Here is a 22,674-nt window from a genome sequence, read left to right as displayed (position 1 = left end):
AACAAATACTGCATTTGAAATGGGTAACTTAACATGTTTTTAGAAGTGATGTGATTTCCTTTCTCCAGTAAAGACCTTATATTTGATGAGAACAAATTGAATGCACACTACAAAATATCCTATTCTAGTGATTCCAGCTCCTTGACACCACCTAAACCATGGGAAAATTTTGAAGTTATGGACAATAGTTGAAGCCAAATGCAAATCAATGTCTCTTGAATAAGATGTAACGAAATTTATATAATAACATTCTAAATATTATCTTATCAATTCCTGTCTGAATTCACATGACAGACCAATTCAGGGAGATGCATTATGGGAGCATATCTGATTTGGATGTTCTAATTGTCTAGACATCATTAACAATGTTGCCATTATTGCCACTGAAAAGCATCATATAAACATCATCATTCAAGATCAAGAATTTTTTTTTTTTGGCAAAATAAAAATCAAGTCAATCAAGTACAAGACATAAACAAATAATAATAATGATGTTTATTTTATATTTATGATGTATGGTATTATTCACATGGTTCATAGGAATTTGATTGCAAAATAATAAACTAGTGATATATACAAAAATTGTATCTATTGTTTGATAAAATCTGCTAGAATCAGAAATAAAATATGAAATGAACAGAAAAGATTGTCTACAAGAAAGAACTATCCTGATTATAATTCACACGAGAAAAACAAATACAAGTCCAAAAGATAATATTTCCAGTCAAAAAAATATATAAAAATTATGGAAAACCTTATGAAGCTATGGGCTACATTCTGCATAATCTATATAAATTATCACAACTCATTGACTCTCATGTGTCAATCACATTAAAGCATGAACCACAATTGACAAAGACATTTTCAAGGTCAAAGTGTTTGCTAGAAATTTGTCCCTCAAACTGAACATATTAAACTGTGAAAAAAACTTTTGTTTTCCGCTGTAAGCAATCAAGGAAATTATGATTGTGGAATGTATCTTATAAAAAAAATATTAAAAAAATCATTTGACATAATTTGCACTATCAAAAACATTCTTATATATTTAATATTTAGATTTACATTTAAACAGAGACAATTTTCAAACTTTATCACCTAGATATCAAAACTGTTTTTGGTTTATTATTAATGGAATGTTAACTTATCTCAGATACATATGCATAAAAAGAAATGTAGAGAAGACAGCAACCCATCGACAAACATAACCAAAAGACTTTAAGTCTTCAACAAAAAAAGACAGGTATTTCAAGCTAAATTGGTCCAAGTTTATAAAAGTTGTAAATAAAAAGCTGTATATAAATTTACATAAAATGATGATTGCACAATGATATTGCATTTAGTACAAAAACCAGTTTGAATCATCATTTTTACCCTAAGAAAATCAAGGTGGGAATTCTTCTTTCAGAACTACATTATTGTATACATGATGTGTATTAGGTGGGTGTTAATTACTAAATTTTTCTTGTTTTGATATAAAAATTACCATAATCATTTGCACATGTTATATACAAAATAAACAAGGTGTATAAAATTTATAACACATCTTCAGTGTTAACAATACAATAAAATTATGCTAAATAAACATATTAAAATTACAATATGAAAAACACGAATTGGCTCAATGCAGTGATAAGAGTGGACACTGAATACTTTTAAAATATTGATTTTGGAGTTGATTAGAAAATTTAATGCAAATTATGTGAAAAGAAACAAGTTTTCTTCATTGAACTCTCAAGCAGGATCCTATTCGAGCTTTTTATAACTGCCTACATATAGTTTCTCATGACCACTTATTTAGTAAAACAATATTTGCATAGCATATCTGTGTATGTCATGAATTTTTCCATAGAGAAAAGTGTGTTTCTATGGTTTGTTATTGTTATAAACAACATCATTTGTGTCCTTATGGTTAAAGTATTTATTTATGTATTTCCTTATGGGAATGTTTTTGTTCTTAGAAAAAATGATTGGAAAAAAAACCAGAATTTTGTGAGGACACTGAGGTCCTGGAATGTTATTTATGGGGATGGAAGTAAATTTTCTCCATTAATATACAGATAAGGAGATGTGGTATGATTGGAAATGATACGACTATTCACAAGAGACTAAAGGACCAGGATCTAAACATCTATAGAGCACTGTTGTTCACGTAAATCTTAAATCAATAGATCTGTCAATTGTTATAAAGGACATTTAAACAACATATTTTTATTTGTAACTCCATGTGGCAATTTAAGGTCTTTATTAATTTTTGAGTTTTTTCATAAAAATATATAAACAAAAATAATACAAAAATATTTAAAATTGTTATGTAACCTCATAGGATTATCAAATCGTGGCTGTCTCTATATAATCAATACAAAAGTACCAAACACTTTTATGTGTGGCTGTGTTTTATTAGTAAACAAATATTTTCAGGAATGACAAAAGTGTGCTATACACAGCATGGAATGATAATAATGTGTAAATAAATTCAATACATTTAACATTTCCTAAAATAACTAAGGAATGTGTTGGTTTTCATTAGTGCTAAGAGAAAACATTGTTTCATCGGTTCCCATCAAAATATTATGATAGATGTAGCAATGGTTCCCATCAAAACATCATGATAGATGTAGCAATGGTTCCCATTAAAATATCATGATAGATGTAGCAATGGTTCCCATCAAAACATCATGATAGATGTAGCAATGGTTCCTATAAAAATATCATGATAGATGTCACAATATAAAATGCTCATTTACAAAAATCAATGAAATAAAATTTATAAAATCCTTTTGAAAATTTTCAGATTGAACCAAAACATTGTCTTCTGTCCTGCAGAGGAGATACTACTGAATTAGTACTTCATTGCAAACAAAAAAAGATATATCTATTTTATAATTTTTCTTTTATATTAAACTTTTAAATATGAACTTCTTGAGATAAAAATATAATCTATTAAAATATAACCAAAGCACTTGTTCACATGGAATAATTGCATAGACCACTAATCATTAATTGATCACAACCATTATACAAATTAAAAAAAAAAGAGTTTCATAAACAATTCAATACATATAAAGTAACCATAGTAATCTACCCTTTTTAAATGTCAGTTGAAGAATCTTAGCAGAGGTTACATATCAGTGAAAGAACCTCAGCAGAGATTTATCTATTTTTAATTTGTTCAAGTCCTGACCTCCTCATAGTAATTCAGACAGGTCCATCTTTGTTACATAATAAAAGTTCAAAGAAAACTCATACTTAAACAAAAGGTCTTTTTGTAAATGTCTGTTAAAACTTTTATTGTAAAATTATGAAAGGCCATTTCGCAAAATTAAAGGTCCAAAACTTCCGACCTATACATCTTTAAACTCCTGGAAATTTCAATAAAATATATAAAATTGTTCTTCAGGTAATGTACTGGCCAGATGAAGTTTTCATATAAAGAGACCAAGCATGTCCAGTCAGAGCTCAATACTGGCCTGATACAGTACACAATAATAAGGCCGAATTTGTCCAGTCTGGACTCATCACAACTACTGATATTATTGATGTCAGTTGTTTTTCTGAAGATGTACAGGAACTGTTCCTTGTATCACTATTAGCACCTGTAGTGTTCAATACCGGGATACAGTCAATGTTTCATTACAACTGTTGGATATCACAAAATCTTAAGAATCTCATAAAAAATAAACTGGCATACATTTATTATGTATAAAACAGATATACTGACTAAAAAGAAGCCAAAATAGTCACTGTTTATATCTTTGTATGACAAATGACAAACATGATTATCTCCCCTAGTTTTTTTATAACGAATTTCCCAATCAAAAATACATCCAAACTATTTGTTTTGTATATTTTCAAGATAAATATAAAAAAGTTCTTTCTTAGGCTATTATCCCTCAAAATAACATCCATGATTTTGTGTACAAAATTTTTTTACTAAAAAAATCTATCAAAAATAAATGATCTGAAATTTAACCCTAAAGTTGAAAATTGAACACAAAAATAATTGACACTTTTGAGATACTATCTGTAACAGATTAATGGTAACAAGTTTTCCCCACAAATCATGGACCTATGTCTTAAGTACCTTGCACTCTTGTTAATAAAATGAACAATGTTATAAAGTATTGGAAGATCATTTGTCGATATGCTCCTTATAAGGGAAATCATCATGGCAGAGATGTCATTAATCACAGCTAGCTTCTCTGTACGACCCTTCTGCCGTAACAAAGTAATTATCAAAGAAGTCATGAAGAAAGGCAAACGTTGGTCTTGTCTCCGCCAACTTCTTCCAACACTGTAACATGATGTCATAGTATGGATCAGGACAAGGTATTGGTCCACCGGTTGGTTTAGCCATTCTTACTCCGGACTCCACTTTACTCAACACATCATGTCCTGTCATTCCTGTAATCACAAGTCAAAATCAAAAGTCATAAAAAAAAAGTATTGTGACTAACTGGCCTAAAAATCTTTAATTTTTAATATATCTATAAAGCAAGTAACTTGTATTTTAAGAAACTTTCAAATACTGGCCCTACTACATTTTCACTGACTAGACCCAAGAATCAAAGTCAGTATCAAAAACAAAAATGCCATTATTGTATGTATACAGTACAAACAATTGATCAATATTTGTCCCTGTAAATGTGGGTATCCAGAATTTGCGAGTTTTTTGGTCATTAAACTATGGACCAATAAGAATGCCAGATTTTTTATGATATATGGTATACAGTACAAACAATTGATCAATAGTTGTCCCTGCAAGTTAGAGGTTTTGTTATTGTGTTTTTCTTGTGTCTTACTCTGATCTTCCCTAGAGATACCAGCCTATACAAAATTTGTACTATGTTGAATATTTAAACTCATGGTTAACATAAACCCATAAAAACTATGAAAAATAAGTATGCCATGAATACTAATTAATCAACAGTTTTTTTATGTGGTAGTTACTAATCTGCTACAAGTTATTTTAAATAAGAATTTGTTGTTTTTTATTGACTTACAAACTACAGTCTGCTCATCATTGAAAACTTATCATTGACAATGCTAATGCTTGTTTATAAGACCAGATTTTATTAAGGACTTACCTGGATAAGGAACCCGACCAAATGTGATTAATTCATATAACAACACACCATACGACCACACATCAGATTTTATACTAAACTTTCTATCAAAAGCTGCTTCAGGTGCGGTCCATTTTATAGGGAACTTAGTATCTATAAATATAACATACAAATCTATAAATATAACATACAATCTGAATGGTGAACTCTTAAAAGACAAATAATTACCCTGCATACCTTTCATTTTTTGAAGTAATAAATATTTATGTATTTTGTTCAGCACAAAACATTGTGCAATTATTTGCACACACTGGTTTATATTTTTAGCTTGTGTATTTACTATATTTTTTCAGATAGATATAGTGTAACTTAAATATATGAGAATTTACAACTCAAATACACTTATAAAAAGTAGTTTCCAAACATTGTAGGTTTACACATCCATTAAAAGTATACACAATATCCCAACTTAAAAAATCGTAAAAGGTTCCCAGAATCCTGCGTCTCACCAGGGATTACTGCTGTCATGTGTAAATCTAATGACTGCTCATAACTCACAAACTAAATTAACTTGAGACTCTTTGTGAATGAAAAACTAAATCCAACCATAAGTCTTGTCATGTCAGTCAACTACAGAAAAATGTAAAAATGTAAAAAAAAGAAAGAAAAAGTTTCAAAGATGATTCTTAAAATCTATCAAATAAATATATATTTGTAAAATCTTACGCTCATGAGCCTCATAAATATCTTCTTGTATAAGTCTGGCTAGACCAAAGTCTGCCACCTTTACATCATTGCGTTCTCCTACTAAAATATTGGCTGCTCGTAGATCTCTGTGTACAAAATTCTCAGTCTCTAGATAAGCCATACCATCTGCAATCTAAAACATACAAACATGTGTTCATATTAATCTTTGTTTTTAGCAGTCATTTGTTGACCATCTTGATTTATAAAATTCAGAATTCAGTTTTCTAACACTTCCTTCAAAAAAAGTTCTGCTGAATAACTGGTTATCAATTTCCAAATCATGAAACTCTGACATCTTGTATACTTTTGGCATTTAAATTGCTTAACTATGCTTTAGCTTTCTTCAGTGAAAATATTTAATAAATCTATGGTATATCTATTGCAACATGATGAAGCCTTTAGTTTGACTTCCTAAAAACTTGAAAACTTAAACATATTCAGACAATGAAAACTGCAGCAGATATTCATATATCTCAACAGTAAAGAAAATTCTATTAATTTACAATAAATGCATCAATGCAAAAAAAAAGGTCAATAAAAAAGAAATGAGGAGATGAAGTATGAATTCAAATGAGACAGGTATCCACAGAAATCAGACAAGACAGTAGACATCTTTAGACAACCTAACTGTCTTCAATAAAGAGTCTATGTTTTTAAACTGAATATTTTTAAAGATTCCCTCTATATTCAGTCAGGGGCATTACTTCAACAAATGATGTTCAAACTTACATATACAAGGTATGTTAAATAAGGCTCTTTTTAATATTACTTATACTTCAAAGTTTTTTTTTGTAAATTTCATAAGGGACCATTCATACAGATTTTACTAGTTTAAATTTTTTCAGAGATTTGGTTATTTTTGCCATGAAGTATAAATTAATCTTCCTGTAAAACACTAATTGCCTCCCAGAAGCACTTAAATTTAATATTGACTTCTTGGCCAAAGATTGTTTTTTTGGCACTATTAAAGTATCATTTTCCTTAGAAATCTTGATAGTAGACAGATAAAAATAGATTGAAACCTGTCATTTAATTGAGACTTAAGTTATTCATAATTTGTAACCCAAAACAACAACACAATTTCCTGGAAGTTCAGTTGAATCTTCTAACCTGTGCAGTAATGTAACTATGACAGGAAGTTTAATTGATGTTTCTCACCTGTCCAGCAATGTCAACTATGACAGGAAATTTAATTGATTTTTCTCACCTGTGCAGCCATATGTCAACTATGACAGGAAGTTAAATTGATTTTTCTCACCTGTGCAGCAATGTCAACTATGACAGGAAGTTTAATTGATTTTTCTCACCTGTGCAGCCATGTCAACTACGACAGGAAGTTTAATTGATTTTTCTCACCAGTGCAGCAATGTCAACTATGACAGGAAGTTTAATTGATTTTTCTCACCTGTTCAGCCATGTCAACTATGACAGGAAGTTTAATTGATTTTTCTCACCTGTTCAGCCATGTCAACTATGACAGGAAGTTTAATTGATGTTTCTCACCTGTGCAGCAATGTCAACTATGACAGGAAGTTTAATTGATTTTTCTCACCTGTGCAGCCATGTCAACTATAACAGGAAGTTTAATTGATTTTCCTTCATCTTTGCGTAAATAATCCAACAATGAGCCGTTAACCATCATTTCTGTTATAATCCATATAGGTTCTGTTGCTGTACATACAGCCAATAATTGTACAAGTTTACGATGTCGCAGTTTATGCATAAGTTTAGCCTCTGATAAAAAGTCTTCTGCAGTCATAGCACCTTGTTTTAATGTCTTTACAGCTACATCAACTGTATTTCTCCATTTGCCTGATCAAAATGCACAGAATTTAGTTTGATTGATAGAATGTATTTAAAACTGTAGACTATATAATATTTAAAACATTTAGTTTTCATACAAATTGCACAGGGTAAATCATTTTATTAAACAGTTTTAGAGTTTTAAAATATTTTAACTTTGTCCTCAAAACTTACAAAGGCAACAAAATTTAACATGTAGATTGTCAATGAATGTTTTTTTTAATTGTAGTAAAGTTTCAGCCACTGGCCTTCTTCAGTTTCTTTATTATCCTTCTTGGCTACATGGTAGACATTTTACTTTCACAATCAATAAGATGTTATAATAAATGTTTTGTCAGTGGTTGGCACTGACTATTTTTGTTTTCGTCCATTAAGAATGTTGTAATAATGTTACAACTTTGCAAATCTTTGTCATGTTTGTTGCAACTTGTATATGGTTACCATATCATGGCCCCTTTGTATTTCTTTTTGATTAATTTAAATGGAAGAACCATTTCTTAATAAGTAGATTCTATTTACTCTGTATCAGCTAAGAACAATAGATAATAGAATGTATACTTCCTTCCAGAATTGCTCATGTAAAACTGGTTCAAACCCACCTCAATTTGTGTCTGTACCAAGCTCTTTGGATCAAGTGTTCATTGTTGTTTGTTATTGTTTGTATGTCTATTTTTACTGTTATCTTTTCAAGTATTATAATTTGTTATATGTATAATTTAATACTGATACCAAAAGTTTGTATGATATACCTGCATGGACATCACCAAAACAACCAGCCCCTAATTTCTTCATTAACTTGACCGATTCTCTGGCTACTTCTAATTCTCTGAACTGGACTTGTGGTGGCAGCTTAGGACATGGAACAGTGAGCTGACAACATAAACCATCTCCTACACCTGTAATACAGACACATATATATCATAAGAACCAAGTTATGACGTCTAATATAATACCTTTATTTGAATTCTTTTGATAAGGCAGGCTGTGCCACTGATCCTAAAGTCCATCTTTGTATAAACAAGCATTCTGAGAGTATTGCATGGCAATACATAGTCCCCTACCGGTTAAAAATTCATTGTACTGAAACAAAATGCAAACTTGATCTATAACTTGTCATGGTGTAAACTATATAACAATTATCTAGTCAATATCTTCAAGCATGACGAAATAAAAAGTGTGGACAACTAATTATTTAAGTGAATTTTCTAAGTCCAAGGACCATAACTCTGCACAAAATCATCAGAACGGAACAAAATTTGAACTTTATCTGTAACTTATCATGATAAAACTATATACCAATTATCAAATCAATATCTTCAAGCATGACGAAAACAAGAATGTGTCAATAGTACACGGATGCCCCACTCGCACTATCATTTTCTATGTTCAGTGGACCGTGAAATTGGGGTCAAAACTCTAATTTGGCATTAAAATTAGAAAGGTCCTATCATAGGGAACATGTGTACTAAGTTTCAAGTTGATTGGACTTCAACTTCATCAAAAACTTCCTTGACCAAAAACTTAAACCTGTAGCAGGACAGATGGACAGACGGACAGACCGAAAAACATAATGCCCCCAGGTGGGGAAAACTGATTATTTCAGTGCATTTTCTAAGTCCAAGGACCATAACTCTGCACAAAATCATCAGACCGGAACAAACTTTGAACTTGATCTGTAACTTGTCATGATAAAACAATATACCAAATATCAAATCAATATCTTCAAGCAGGAAAAAAAAAGTGCGAGAAACTAATTTGCCGGACTGACGGATGGACAGACAGACGGACGGACAGACAGAGTGCAAACCTAAAGTCCCCTTCGACTTCGTCGGTAGGGGACTAATAAACAAAAATCGGAAGAAAATGTCTTGAACTTGAAAACGATTTTAAGATAATTTCCTCGACCATTTATTCCAGATGTTGTAACAATCCTAATTAATAATAATTACCTTGGTAATGCTGAATTAGTTTTAGAAGTCCAGGAAACGTCCTCCTAGGACTGATATAAAAGCCTCCATTGTCCATTTTTCTAATTCTGTAATGTTTGACACAGGCATCATTCATTTTAGTATCATGGTCCCGTATAGATAATACATAAGACTGTTTATCTGAAAATATCACAGATATTAGTAACACAAAAATATCAAACCTTTGTAAATAAAGATTTTCTGATCTGATCGTATACATGACATATATATATAGTGTAGTTTTTACAAAACCGTGCTCATAGATAAAACATTAACATCAATGATATATGTAAATTTGTAGATGAATAAACCATGTTTAAAATATTTCAGGATATATAAAATCTCAATTTAAATTTACAATGAACATCTCAGTTTCAGTGATGATATCTGAAAAAAGTAAACAGTATGATGATAATGACAATGACGAACGCAAAGTGATGAGTAGAGCTGAAACTGGTCCTTAGGCCAGTTGACCTTAAGTAAGGCAAAATAGAACATTAATAAACTTCTCAACCACACCCAACCCATAAAAAAATAAAAAATATCAATGACTCTAAGACTATGTGACATTATTTTACAGGAGAAGCTGAATTGGTCCTTATGATTTGTAGTATGGAAATCTCTCTCATATATTTCTACAAATATGCAGCATGCAAAAAGAATTTCTTTTATAAGAATACAAGAACATTTAATAGGTCATTCATATTTAAAACTACTTAAACAGTAAGTCTTTTGAAAAGAGAAGTAACATAACAAAAATGAGAATTAGCGACCATAATTTATTGATAGAAAAAGGAAGACATTTAAAAATACCTAGAGAAAAAAGACTATGCCCATCCTGTAATACATTGGAGGATGAAGCTCATTTTATTTGATACTGTAGAAAAAATTCTAAACTAAGAGATAACTTTATAGGAAATGTAGTTAAACATATGCCAGATTTTATGTCCTGGCAAGGAAATGAGAAAATTAAATATCTTCTTTGCCCCATCAACCTCAAAAGAAGTAGAAAGCTTAGGGTCCTTTTTTAAACATGCATTAGAACTGAGGACAGGGAACTCTTGATTTATTTATATAAATATATATATAAATAGATTGTTTTGCTTTTTTACTTTTATATGTTTTATGGGATACATGTATGTTTTCCTATGGTTTTGTTTGTGAAAAGTATTTTGTGTATGTTTGTATTCATATAATTTGTCACAAACTTATTGTTCAGAGTTTTTATGACAATAAACATTTGATTCATATCCAAGGAAAAAAACAGAAATAATTTTACAGTTATTAAAAAAAAATTTAAACTCGTGAGATAAAAGAAAAACATTTTCTATGTATGAGATAGAGTAAAATAGAGTAAATGATTCAATATAAAAATATGTAGATGTAGTATGATTGCCAATGAGACAACTATCCACCAAAGTTCAAATGAAGTGGATGTAAGCAATTATAGGCAACCATACGGCCTTCAACAATGAGAATAAACTGCTTCGCTGAGCGTAGCTGGATACGCCCGCAGAGGTCCAACCCTGAACAGTTGGGGCAAAAATGGATACAATATTCAAGCTTGATACAGGTCTGAATTTGGATTGTAATTAAATATTTGACATATTACAGGTTTCTGAATAAATGTAGTCAAAGAACTTGAAATTGGTTATATGAATTGAATTTATATTCAATTAAAGATTTCTTGCTGTTGTGCAATACACTGTGCTGTTGCGCAATACTTAGTAAATCTGTTGTCAGACTATAAACAAATAAAGTTCAATTAATTCTCAATGTCATATTAGAAATTTATGAAAATCAAAAGGGAGCTTACATCAATAGATATAAACAATTCACCAAAGTTTCATGAGAATTGCTGACAGCATTTTTGAGTTATTGTCCGAAAACTGGAAAATCCCCCCTTTTTTAATGAATAAAACCCCATAACTCAGAAATGTAAAATGTAAAATTTATAAAATTCTAAAGGGAGCTTACTTAAATAGATATAAACAATTCACCATAGTTTCATAAGAACTGCTGTAAGCATTTTTGAGGTTTTGTCAGAAAACACGAAAATCCCCCTTTTTTATGAATAAAACCCTGTAACTCGGAAACTTAAAATCTAAAGTTTATAAAAATTCAAAGGGAGCTCATGTCAATAGATATAAACAATTCACCACAATTTCTTGAAAGTTGGTGAAAGCATTCTTGAGTTATTGTCCGAAAACTGGAAAATCCCCCTTTTTTTAATGAATAAAACCTCATAAGTCAGAAACTTAAAATTTTTAATTTATAAAAAACGAAAGGGAGCTCACGTCAATAGATATAAACAATTCACCAAAGTTTTATGCAAATTGGTTAAAGTGTTTTTGAGTTAGTGTCCGACATGTTGACGACGGACGGACAGACGGACGGACGGACAGACGGACAGAGGTATACCATAATACGTCCCGTAAACGGGCGTATAAAAACCCATACCATATGGTCGGCTATAAAAAGCCCCAACATGAAAATTATACCACAAGACCAACTGTTTCACTCATCTGGTAAATTTGAGCCTAAGGAACCGTATGATATCAAAAGATTGGCATCAAAGTCATATATTTTCTTCCTCCCAATATTAGGCTCTCTTTGTCCCCTTGCAGTGACAGTGTGGACATAGACACCCAGACATTTTGAGGTTAATTTCTCCCATTAAGAATAGGACTAATATGTCATGCTTGGATCTTCATGTATATAAATACATTTTTTTAATCAACAAAGTATGATAATATTGCAAATAAATCTCTGAAAAGTCAACTAAAATGATCTTTACAAGAAAAACGTAACTATGAAAATAAGTTGGTTTTCAGTAAGAGTTTAACAGACTCCATGGAAAATGACATTATGCAAAGAGAGGGCAAGAGCTTGCAGAGAAAAGAGGGTAACAAATTCATTGATATTAATATCAGTCTTTGTTAGCAATATTTACATGTAGTTCTTTTATTTTTTGTTTCAGAAAAAGCTACAAAGAAAAACATTTACTCATATATGTTCTGGATATTATATGACATGAAAAAGAAGAATGATACATTGAAGCTTATGCTAAACTTATATATGCAAGATAAGCAGTATACTGATTGATGACTTAATCATTTACTCAAACAAATTTGACAGCTATGTAAAGGACATCTATGTCATTAAATTTAGTTATCTTGATGACTTGTGTGTCAAATTTGTTTATTTCGCTAGTATTGCTTGAGTCAACAAATTCTTGAATGAGGAAGTAAATTGTGATGGGGTTAAGATTTAAACATAGCTTATACCCAAAGAAGGCAGACACTTTCTGATGCACCATTTATTCACCCCCAAACTGCATTGAAAACAATTTTTGAACACATGCACAGGGAAGGCTCAGTTGAAATATGTTTTTGAATAAGACTTCCAATGTAAGGTTTTCTTCCTTTTAGTAGTGGTCAACAATCATATTAAGTTTCAATACAGAATATATGGGGTTTGAAACACAGGTATAACAATAGAAAAGCAGTGTTTTAGCTATCCCAAAAAATAGGGGTGCAGCTCCCCTCTATTCTTCATGTCCTTCCCAGTGCATTTTTGTTTTCTGCAGGAAAATTGATACTTTTTAATCCAAAAATATATTTTAACTACTGAAAAAGACTTTTTACAACCCCAAAATACTATAAATCCAGCAAAATTTAAAAAATCCTTTTGTTTTATTTATACACATTAGCAAATGGTCCTTATTGCAGAAAAGAAACAGCGCATACATACCCTTCATCTTAAAACTCTATAGCAAAACAAGCATGGTTCAATACTAAATGATGAATAAATGTATGATTCAAGTGCACTCAAGCATATCATTTTTTTCCTGTTATTTAACAAAATCAAACTTTTGTGTATATTTTCTGGTAATATGTGTCTGTGTGTGATATTATACTATATTAGACCAAAGTTAAATGTGCACCTCTAAGTAATAATAGTGTGTAGTTATGTTACCTACCAGCAGATTCTCTGACAAGGAAAGTTCCCTGTGGATTTCCTGGTAATAACAGCTGTTTATCTGCTTCTTTTCTCTCCACATTATACCACCAACTGTTAAAATAGCATTTACATTACAAATATCTCATCAAAAACATTTGTATTTTGAACAAAATGTTTTTTTTAAAAATCCCCCCACACCACAACCAAAGAAATGTTCACATAAGTTTCTTTTTCTACTTCTCCATTTATCAGAGGGCATAAATACTAACTGTAATTTAATTCTACATATACTGATCATATCAATCATGTCAGTCAAAGTTAAACTTATTAGTTCATCTGTGAACAAGTACTTCCTGCTTTGTGTTCTTTTTCTTATCCTTTGAATTGACGTCAGACATCACTAAATCAATAGTGGTGTTACATAAACTGTATCATATTTGATTGTAATTTATTTATTTGTTTTAGTGGGGCTTGTGTTACTTAAGCTTAAGATTGTATGTAGTATTTTGCAACCTATTGTTTTTCTGTTCTTTTCTTTTGTTTTCTTTTGGGCATGGTGATATCTATCTTTGTTCAACTTATATTTTTTTGGCTTTTTTGCTGCCCCACGGTATCTAACTTTTTTACTGCAGTTTTTTTCAGCTTACATGTAGATTTGTATAAAACATTATGTGTTCAGTATACAAGATTTTATTTTTTATCAATAGTTAAAACTAAAAATATCTTACTCTTGAGCTTGTGGAGAATCATCATCTTTTGTAACATAGTTACTGGGTATATAACCTTGTTGACCTGATGTCAGGTGACGGGCCATCCACCAATCACAATTTGTGCTGTAAAATTATATCATGATACGATCAATAAATGCTAATAAACATTTAAACATACAGCTTTTGAACACTGACCTATTATGCTATAGTTTCTTACATTATTGATTGGAATCATAGTTTATAGACATATAAAATCGATGTGAAATATATGTTTTTTATCTTTTCATGATACCTGTAAAAGATAGAATATATCTTAAACATTTTATCCAAAAAACCTGTGTAAACTACCAGACTTTGGAATGGGGACCCACATACTTGTGTTTTATTGTTTGACAAAAAGGTTATCGTAAAAAATAAGAAATGGGTGTGGATGCCAGTGGATCATACCACATAAGTTTGTAACCAGAATCTTTAAGCTGGAATTTAATTGTGATTATTCATATCAAATATCCCCATAAAATTATTCAAGATATGCAGCAGTGATAATATGGACTCAATGACCTTTGAACTAAGTTTGTGCTTCTGACTTTGAAGACTGAGATTCAATTTTTTTTCTCCACACATCATCTGGTAGAAGTCAAATTACATCAATTTACTTCCTGGGCTAATCAAGTTATGAAGTGTGAAATGATTTGAATATGGAAGAAAGGTAGACAACTTTTATCTAAGTTTATAAAATTGAGAAATACAGTAAAGATTAAAATTGCAACACACCTTCTAGTAGTGATAAACCAAAACCATACCAATATCATGAATCAACTCTTTTAAAGGGATACTCATGATAAAGAGCAGACACAATTTTGCTGGATGCACATGAATGGTCAGATTAATACATAGATACTGTCTTAATAAAAAAAAAATACCAGCTTATGGATCATAGCACCTAGATGTTATGATAGAAATAGCTACACTATATTTTGGAAAGGTCCTCTCCAATTAGGTTGGCCACACTAGACAAAGGTTTTTTGTTATAAAGAAAATATTTATGTCTCAGCATGAGTTGACCTGATTTGTAACCTGGTTTAAAAATTAATTTGCTCCTTTTTCCTTTCATTGCTAATTGATATTTATTCGGTAATGTCAATATTTTACCACTTCCTGTCTACAGGCATTAAATACAAACTTACCTGGCCTCATCCACTTCCAGCTTATCTCCCTTTTTGAAGGACAAGTCATCATCATTTATTGCATCAAAATCATACAATGCTCTCATAACCAGACCACCTAAAACAGAAATGTATACTCATTTATTTTATATTTATACTTAAGTTATACCTGTGTGTGTGTTGACATATTTTGGTATCTTTAAAATAAAGAACTTTCACTGTGAGTTAAACTTTATAATTTCTTCATTAATGTTTAAGTCTCCTTTGACAATCAATAAAGCTGCCTATGTGGGTAGAACTCACACATTTGTTGAAAGATCTTCCAATGGCTGACTATAGAACACACTGACACACCATACATGGTTGTAAGTTTTTCTGGTTGGTTTCAAGCAAAGGACATTTACCTTATAAAATTTAGCCAAACTCAGATTGAAAAGTTAAAATGAATACTGTGGTCTTGTGGATTAATTTATTTTCATGGGAACCAAATTTCGATGATTGAGGAAAACTTTGTTGATATTTGATTTCATGGTTTTTCCAATGTCTGCATACAACATGTACAAGCCTACAGAAAATTTGTAATTCGTTGAACATTTAAATTTATGGTTCACCTGTACCCATGAAAATCAGTATCCAACGAATAAATCTACAGTATCTATGATTTATCAAACTTTAGTTTACTTTTATTTGCTTCTCATATAATTTTAATATATTTTGACGTACAGTAATCAGAGAGAATTTACTACAATTTGGTTTGACCAGAGGAAGTCAGTTTTTCACCTTTTATTTTTTGTTCATTATATATACTCCCCTCAGCGTCATGGTCATTGAAAAGATTCTGTGTGACAAAGCGGAATATTTACTGATGTAAACCATGTAAACACAAAAACCTTGTGATAAAAAAATTTTTACATCCTTCTTTTTAAAATATTATCTTAATGATTAAATAATCCATAGATTTTTTCATTGACATGTACTCCTTTATCATCAATAAGGAAATTTCTATATACCTGTGACCAATTACAATGTAAGATAATCAAATATCTATATGAATTAAGGAAGCAGGAACAATCAGTCATTCTACTTTATTCCTATCTTGAGTTTTATCTGTATAATTTTAAACTGAGCCCGAGCAGGACCAATTCCCTCTGCTACTGTACAAGCAATACTTACTTGTACCCCCTGGTGGTGGAGGCAGTGGCCTGACTGGACTGGATGGATTGTTGACATTAATAGTCACATCTTGTGGGGAGATGGCCTGTCCATTGACAGCTGATAAAGAGGGGGGTTTATTACCCCCCTGTTCTGGTTTCCCTAAACAGCCTCCCATGTCACATCAATAACATTTTCTACAACTGATAAAACAAAAGTTATCATTAATTGCCATAATCTGATAATACAAAAATGTATATATACAGGGTTCTCACTATTTTTAGGGTGAGTTCTGGGACTCATCACTTTTAGAAATGGTGAATCCATGCTGATTCTGACAAGTCCATAGTACAAAAACTCATACATTTCTCAACTGAAACGTCTCTTTCAACTAATTGGGCTTCCTTGAATAAAATCCTAATTTTTACTCCATTTACACTGGATTAGTCAAGTTAATAGTATATAATATATAACAAACAAATCTTTGTGCCTTCTTAATCAAAACATATCATGTATCGGTTTCTTTCTCATTGTTGAATGCTGCTGAAATGCAGTTGTTAACATCCGTGCACTTATGGTTGGTGGATAGTTTTCTCATTGTCATTCATACCACATTTTCATATAATATTTATTTGAGGGTTTGATTGGGGACTACATAATAGAGATAAAATGCTCCACGGGGTGCAGCTAGATACAACTTCAGAGGTTGAACCTTGAACAGTTGGGGCAAGTATGGACACTTCATTCAAGCTTGATACAGCTCTTACTTTGGATTGTGATAAAAAATTTGATTCAGCATAGGTTTCTGTCACAGAATGAATGTGGTCAAAGAACTGAAAAATTCGAAATTGGATTTTACCTATTATGCCTTTTTTCTCATTATCATGATTATTGCTTAGTACATAAATCAGGCCGTTAGTTTTCTCATTTGAATTGTTTAACATTTGTCATTTCAGGGCCTTTTATACATGTAGCTTGCTATGAGAGAGGGATTTTGCTCATTGTGAAGGCCAAATGGTGACCTACATAATACATGTACATGTATAGTTGCTAACCTTCTACGCCATTTGGTCTCTGGTGGAGAGTCTGTAGTATCATTGACAATCATACCTAATCTTCTTATTTTTATATTGTTTTCAACATTTTCTTGTCAAATGCATCTAACTAGAAATAATTCCCTAATTCAGCTACAATTGTTTACATTGTTTCTAGTGCGTTACATAATGTAATTATCAATTCTTTGACATATTATTCAGGGATCTCCATGGATGAAAATTTAACGATGGAGGAACTTTCACAGGGACAAAACCATGAAAATTGTGATCAAAACTATTTCATTCCTCCATTTCATTGTAAGGAATAGTGAACAGATTGATATTATATTATTATTATATTTATATTGTTATAGAAAATAACCGATACTTTCGTTAATTGTGATTTGATAAAATGCCAATATCAGGCCTGCATGGCTCCCCTTAAGTCATGAATGACCACAACCTGTCCTCATCAAGGTTCAAAAGTTGTCTTCTCGCTATTTTGGTAATTGTTTAGGACTTACAAATCTTTTTTTTCACTGTCAAATTCAGAAGTCACGACCTGGGATCGAAGATTTGCAGCATCAACAAGAAGTATCGTATCCGTTTTGTAAAACGTTGAAGAAAGATTTGGAGGGCAAACTTTTAAAACTGAAATGGTTTGAAATGGTTTTAATGACTTTAAATTCCATAGCAATAGACTATGCAACATGCATCTTTCCATTCTGAATGTATGTATGCTACGCATAAGCCTCTTTTCGTAAGGAGCCCCACCATGAGTTATGCGGTAAAGGAAGCACACTCTATCAGCACAGATTTAATGTGAGCATTTGCCTACCCAGTTACCCAGCCTGGCCATGACTGGACTTACTTCCAGAAAGTTAACCTTCCCAAAAACATGAATAAATACAATGCAATACACCCACTCACCTGATTTGCTCATCCTCAAGAGTGTAAAGTAAAAGTGCAAAATATATACAAAATATGAGAAATAGTCATCCTGGATGCTGCACAAATGCCATGGCAACAAACAGGAAACCGGTAAGGAGATACTTGGATTCCAAAATGTGAACAGGATGTATTAATTTGATTGTAAACTACAAAATGAATTCGGAATTACGATATGAAATTTCTTCAAATTATCAAGTTGCCGTTAATATTCATGTATTTACTTTATGACTTATTAAGTGATTGAATGGTATGATTAATTGTTGTACTAGTGTTACTTGGTATGAAATTATGTTCTGTTTTACATCTTATTTTGTACTCCTTCAAAAAGGGAGATTCTGATTGCGCAAGTCAATAAAAGAATGTGTTCCACATGTTAAACTTTTTTCATCATAACTGGATTTAAAATTTATTTTTTAATCTCAATTTTTATAAGCATTTGTGTAACGTAATTAAATAATGCAATTAATGGTCTATCTTGATCAAGTGCCCTCCTGTCAATCTACCTCTACACAGTAATCTGGAAGGATTTTTTCTGTATGGGCCCAGGATCACCCAAAAATAAAATCAATGGGCCATGTTGTTAAATGAGTGGGCCATTTGTTAAGAGCAAAAAATTAAAAAGTGTATATTTCAGCAGAGGTACTAACCTGTATGATTCTAATTGATATCATGGATATTGTTCCTGTGCTTTTGTAGTTTCGGTGAATAAAAGTTAATTAAGTTCATGGAGATTTATGTGACCAAAGACATACAAAAGAAAAGATGTCTCTGATGTGACTAAGAATGACATCGTATGAGTCCATGAAATGTAACATCACTCAGAAATTAAACTTTTTATGACTTATAATAAAAAAAACTGAGCAACATATGACTAGGTCACCAACACCACTTCAATGAACAGAATCATTAATGAGGAAATGCTGAGATCAAGAATAGAAATCTGATCTGGACTGATTTTTAAAATCTGTACTACATCATGTACATGTAGTAATTATTGAAAAATCTATGAAACTTGAACATACATGTATATTAATTATCAAACCATACAGTGCATAGTACAAATGTAGTAACATATTAAAAGATAAAAGTAATAACTGTTACTCTGTATTAATAATAGGCAAAAAAATAAAATAAACTGAGTTACTAGAATTATATGACAATGGCAGTCTAAAAGTAACTGACCTAGATTTTGTGGCACAAAATTGGAGAAAGAAGAAATGAATCTTATTAAGAAAACTAGACCAATTAAATTCCAAGTTAGTTGAAATGATTTTTGGCAAGATTTGCAGTACATTTTGATGCCATCATACAGTAACCAGGGCCATAACTTCTCCCAAACTGGGCTATATTTACGAGAAACTTTATTTACAATGTTAATACTGGTACTGTCGCCTTGTTCATGTTTATTTGACATTTAATTTGGGTCTTCGTCGACTGCCATACTTTATTCCCAACGTTCCGTATTAGAGGACTTTTCAGGCATTTCCTCTGCATTTCTTGTATTATTATTATTTAATCAAGAATAACAAAAGAGAGAAACGTTTTTTGATAAGATACAACAACAATTCGCTGTTGGCATGATTACGAAATGTACAAACGAACCAAAGACCAAAAAATTGACAAGGACAATTAAGCACCTTTTATGGAGACAAATACTATATTAAAAAATAGGCCTTTTGGGTTTTTCAATTGAAATTATAATAACAAGTTCACTTTAAAGATTATAATTTGAGAAAATTCCTCGTCTGTACTAGCCAACTTTCACAGAAATGAAGTTGTTTACTTTGAAAATTTTGATCATGGATGAAGGTTACATGTATGTAACAGGAGAGCATGAATTTTTATTACAAAATTGCTCGTCTCCACTGGGACTCAAACCCAGGACCTCTGTGTTACAAGGCAACATGTATACAAACTGATCTAAAGAAGTACTTCCTTAGCTCAACTGCTTATGGCTGACTAAGTATCTACCACATTTACTACGGGAAGCAATCCCGTCACAGTTAATTGCGTTTTTCGGTAATCAGTTATACCGCACGTTGCTATCCTTAGCATAAGGAAAACACCAGAGACGTCCCAAAAAATATATACGTGTAGGTGGTGCTCCTGTCATTGTCAACACAGTTTTGAACACAAATATGGCGACACGAAACACGATGGGAAATCCATTTCACGATATCTAAACATTTAGATACGAAGCGAAAAACATCATGCGCCACACTGGCGCTTACATTTGACACTCTTTGGCCATTTCTGGTCGATATGCGCAATTTGCACATGGCGCTCAAGTCGGCTCGACCTTCCCGATCACTCCTACAAATGATTAGCGATCATTAAACTGTAATCAGGAGGACCCTTTGGATTATAATATAATAGGAGTTATGCAATTGGTAACAAAAGTGGCAGTGGCTAGTGAAACAAAAACAGATTTTGACTTCACCTATCAATCATAGTGCAGTTATTTAACAATGGCGGAAAATAATTTAACAATTGGGGGATCCATTGAAAATGGCAGTTGGCCATCATAAAACAGGTCATGGAGATCTCTGATTATTGGTGGTGGGTAAACAGTGTTTCCTACAGGAGGTTTTGTTGTGGTATGTCACCCTGCTGCATTTTCTTGACACCCTGCCCTTATAATGAAAAATGTTGGTGCCTTGCCCCATTTTTGTAGAAATTTATGAAGCCATGCACTTTTACGTCCTTTTTCATTATTCATGTGGGTCATTGTTCTGAACATTTGAAATTAGGAATTATCTATGGTCTGCAAATTGTCAAAAAAAAAAGGACCATAAGGGCTATGGTTCCACAGCTAACAGTATATACAAGGCAATGTCTGTTTATACCATTATTCTGCCTTCTTTTCCTTTAAGGGTCCCAAACCAATGGTTGGTAAAAGAAGTACACATGCATGACATGTCCAAAGTTGAACTTTCATGAATCAAATAAGCATGTACTTTCTACTAAATTATCACAATACGTAAATGTAAACATTGTAAAAATGTTAAAGAAAACAAGATGACACAAAATTACTCCAATCATCACATTGTTTTGAAATCGTTAAAATGTATAAATAAACATGATAAAGATAAAATACACAGAGATAACTTAGTCTTCAGTTGATTTATATTTAATTTCTTGTCGTCCTGTAATCTACAGTGCAAATCAAAGAATAAAATATCTGGTAGCAGCAATACAATATAAATACTTAGCAAAACTTTCAACAAACTTTTAAATATTCAAACAATATACATCAAAAAAAAAAAAAAAATAAAATATCAGGGCGAGCAGACCCAGTGTGAATAGGTATTATAGAGGAAACAGAAATAAATGGTGAGCAGACCCTGTGAACAGGTATTAGGACCAGGATTCAAAGTTTAGGAACTTCTTAACTTTGAGGCTAAGGTAAACTCAAAGGTATTTGTTCCCACGTTTTTTATTATTCTTATACACAAAATCTTTCATTTTCATTCTTAAACGCATTCTTTTTCAGCAAGTTTAGAGTATTCAGTAGTAAAAGTGAGATTGCACTTTTATTTGTTCGTAAAATTGAAAACAACACCCGATAAAACATCTATAAAAATATAATTCTGTTCTGGTGATTAGAGTTAATCACACTTTGTTTGTATTTTTATATAAATGTGGTCTTACGTGTATTAACGAAATATTATCAATGAAGCCAGTTATGTGGGAAAACCCAACTTCTTATTAGAAATAATTTCGCCATAAAACCAGGAAGTCTCTTGCCGGAAGGTAAATTAGTGAACTCTCGTTATTTCTCGTTTTTACTTGTAGCGGTCATCTCAAAGTGTATCCATGAATGAAGAGAAGGACCATCTCAAAATGTCAACACGTTTAGATTGCTTTATATTTTGCTATCGGATTGATTGTCTTTAATACTAATATTCAAAATGATGTTTTGTACATCTTAAACAAAAACAAACATAATTTCTAATAAAAAAATTCGAATTCACCTTTGGGACATAACGTATTGGCTAGTATAATAGTCCCAGATCAGCTTCAGAAAACGATATTTATCTTAAATACTCAATAAAAGTTTTAAAACATCATTTTTTCCAGATAAGCTAAAGGTGGTCCAGGTTAGACCACTTTTTAAG

General features: G+C 31.5%; 1 protein-coding gene across 1 annotated transcript; it reads right to left on the bottom strand.

The window, feature by feature from the left end:
• Window positions 1-463: 463 nt before the first annotated feature.
• On the bottom strand, window positions 464-22,320 carry LOC127737057 (tyrosine-protein kinase SRK2-like). The gene is made up of 11 exons (XM_052247593.1): window positions 22,208-22,320; window positions 16,593-16,774; window positions 15,441-15,537; window positions 14,272-14,376; window positions 13,563-13,654; window positions 9,563-9,721; window positions 8,363-8,509; window positions 7,363-7,622; window positions 5,790-5,943; window positions 5,085-5,216; window positions 464-4,401 (listed from the first exon to the last, which is right to left on the bottom strand). Exons 2-11 carry the CDS (start codon window positions 16,747-16,749, stop codon window positions 4,181-4,183), a joined length of 1,524 nt encoding a protein of 507 aa, XP_052103553.1. The 5' UTR covers window positions 16,750-16,774; window positions 22,208-22,320; the 3' UTR covers window positions 464-4,180.
• Between the last annotated feature and the right edge of the window lie 354 nt (window positions 22,321-22,674).

Source organism: Mytilus californianus, unplaced genomic scaffold (assembly GCF_021869535.1).
Source record: "Mytilus californianus isolate M0D057914Y unplaced genomic scaffold, xbMytCali1.0.p SCAF_1, whole genome shotgun sequence".
NCBI lineage: Eukaryota > Metazoa > Mollusca > Bivalvia > Mytilida > Mytilidae > Mytilus > Mytilus californianus.
This window is presented reverse-complemented; position numbering and strand designations above follow the sequence as displayed.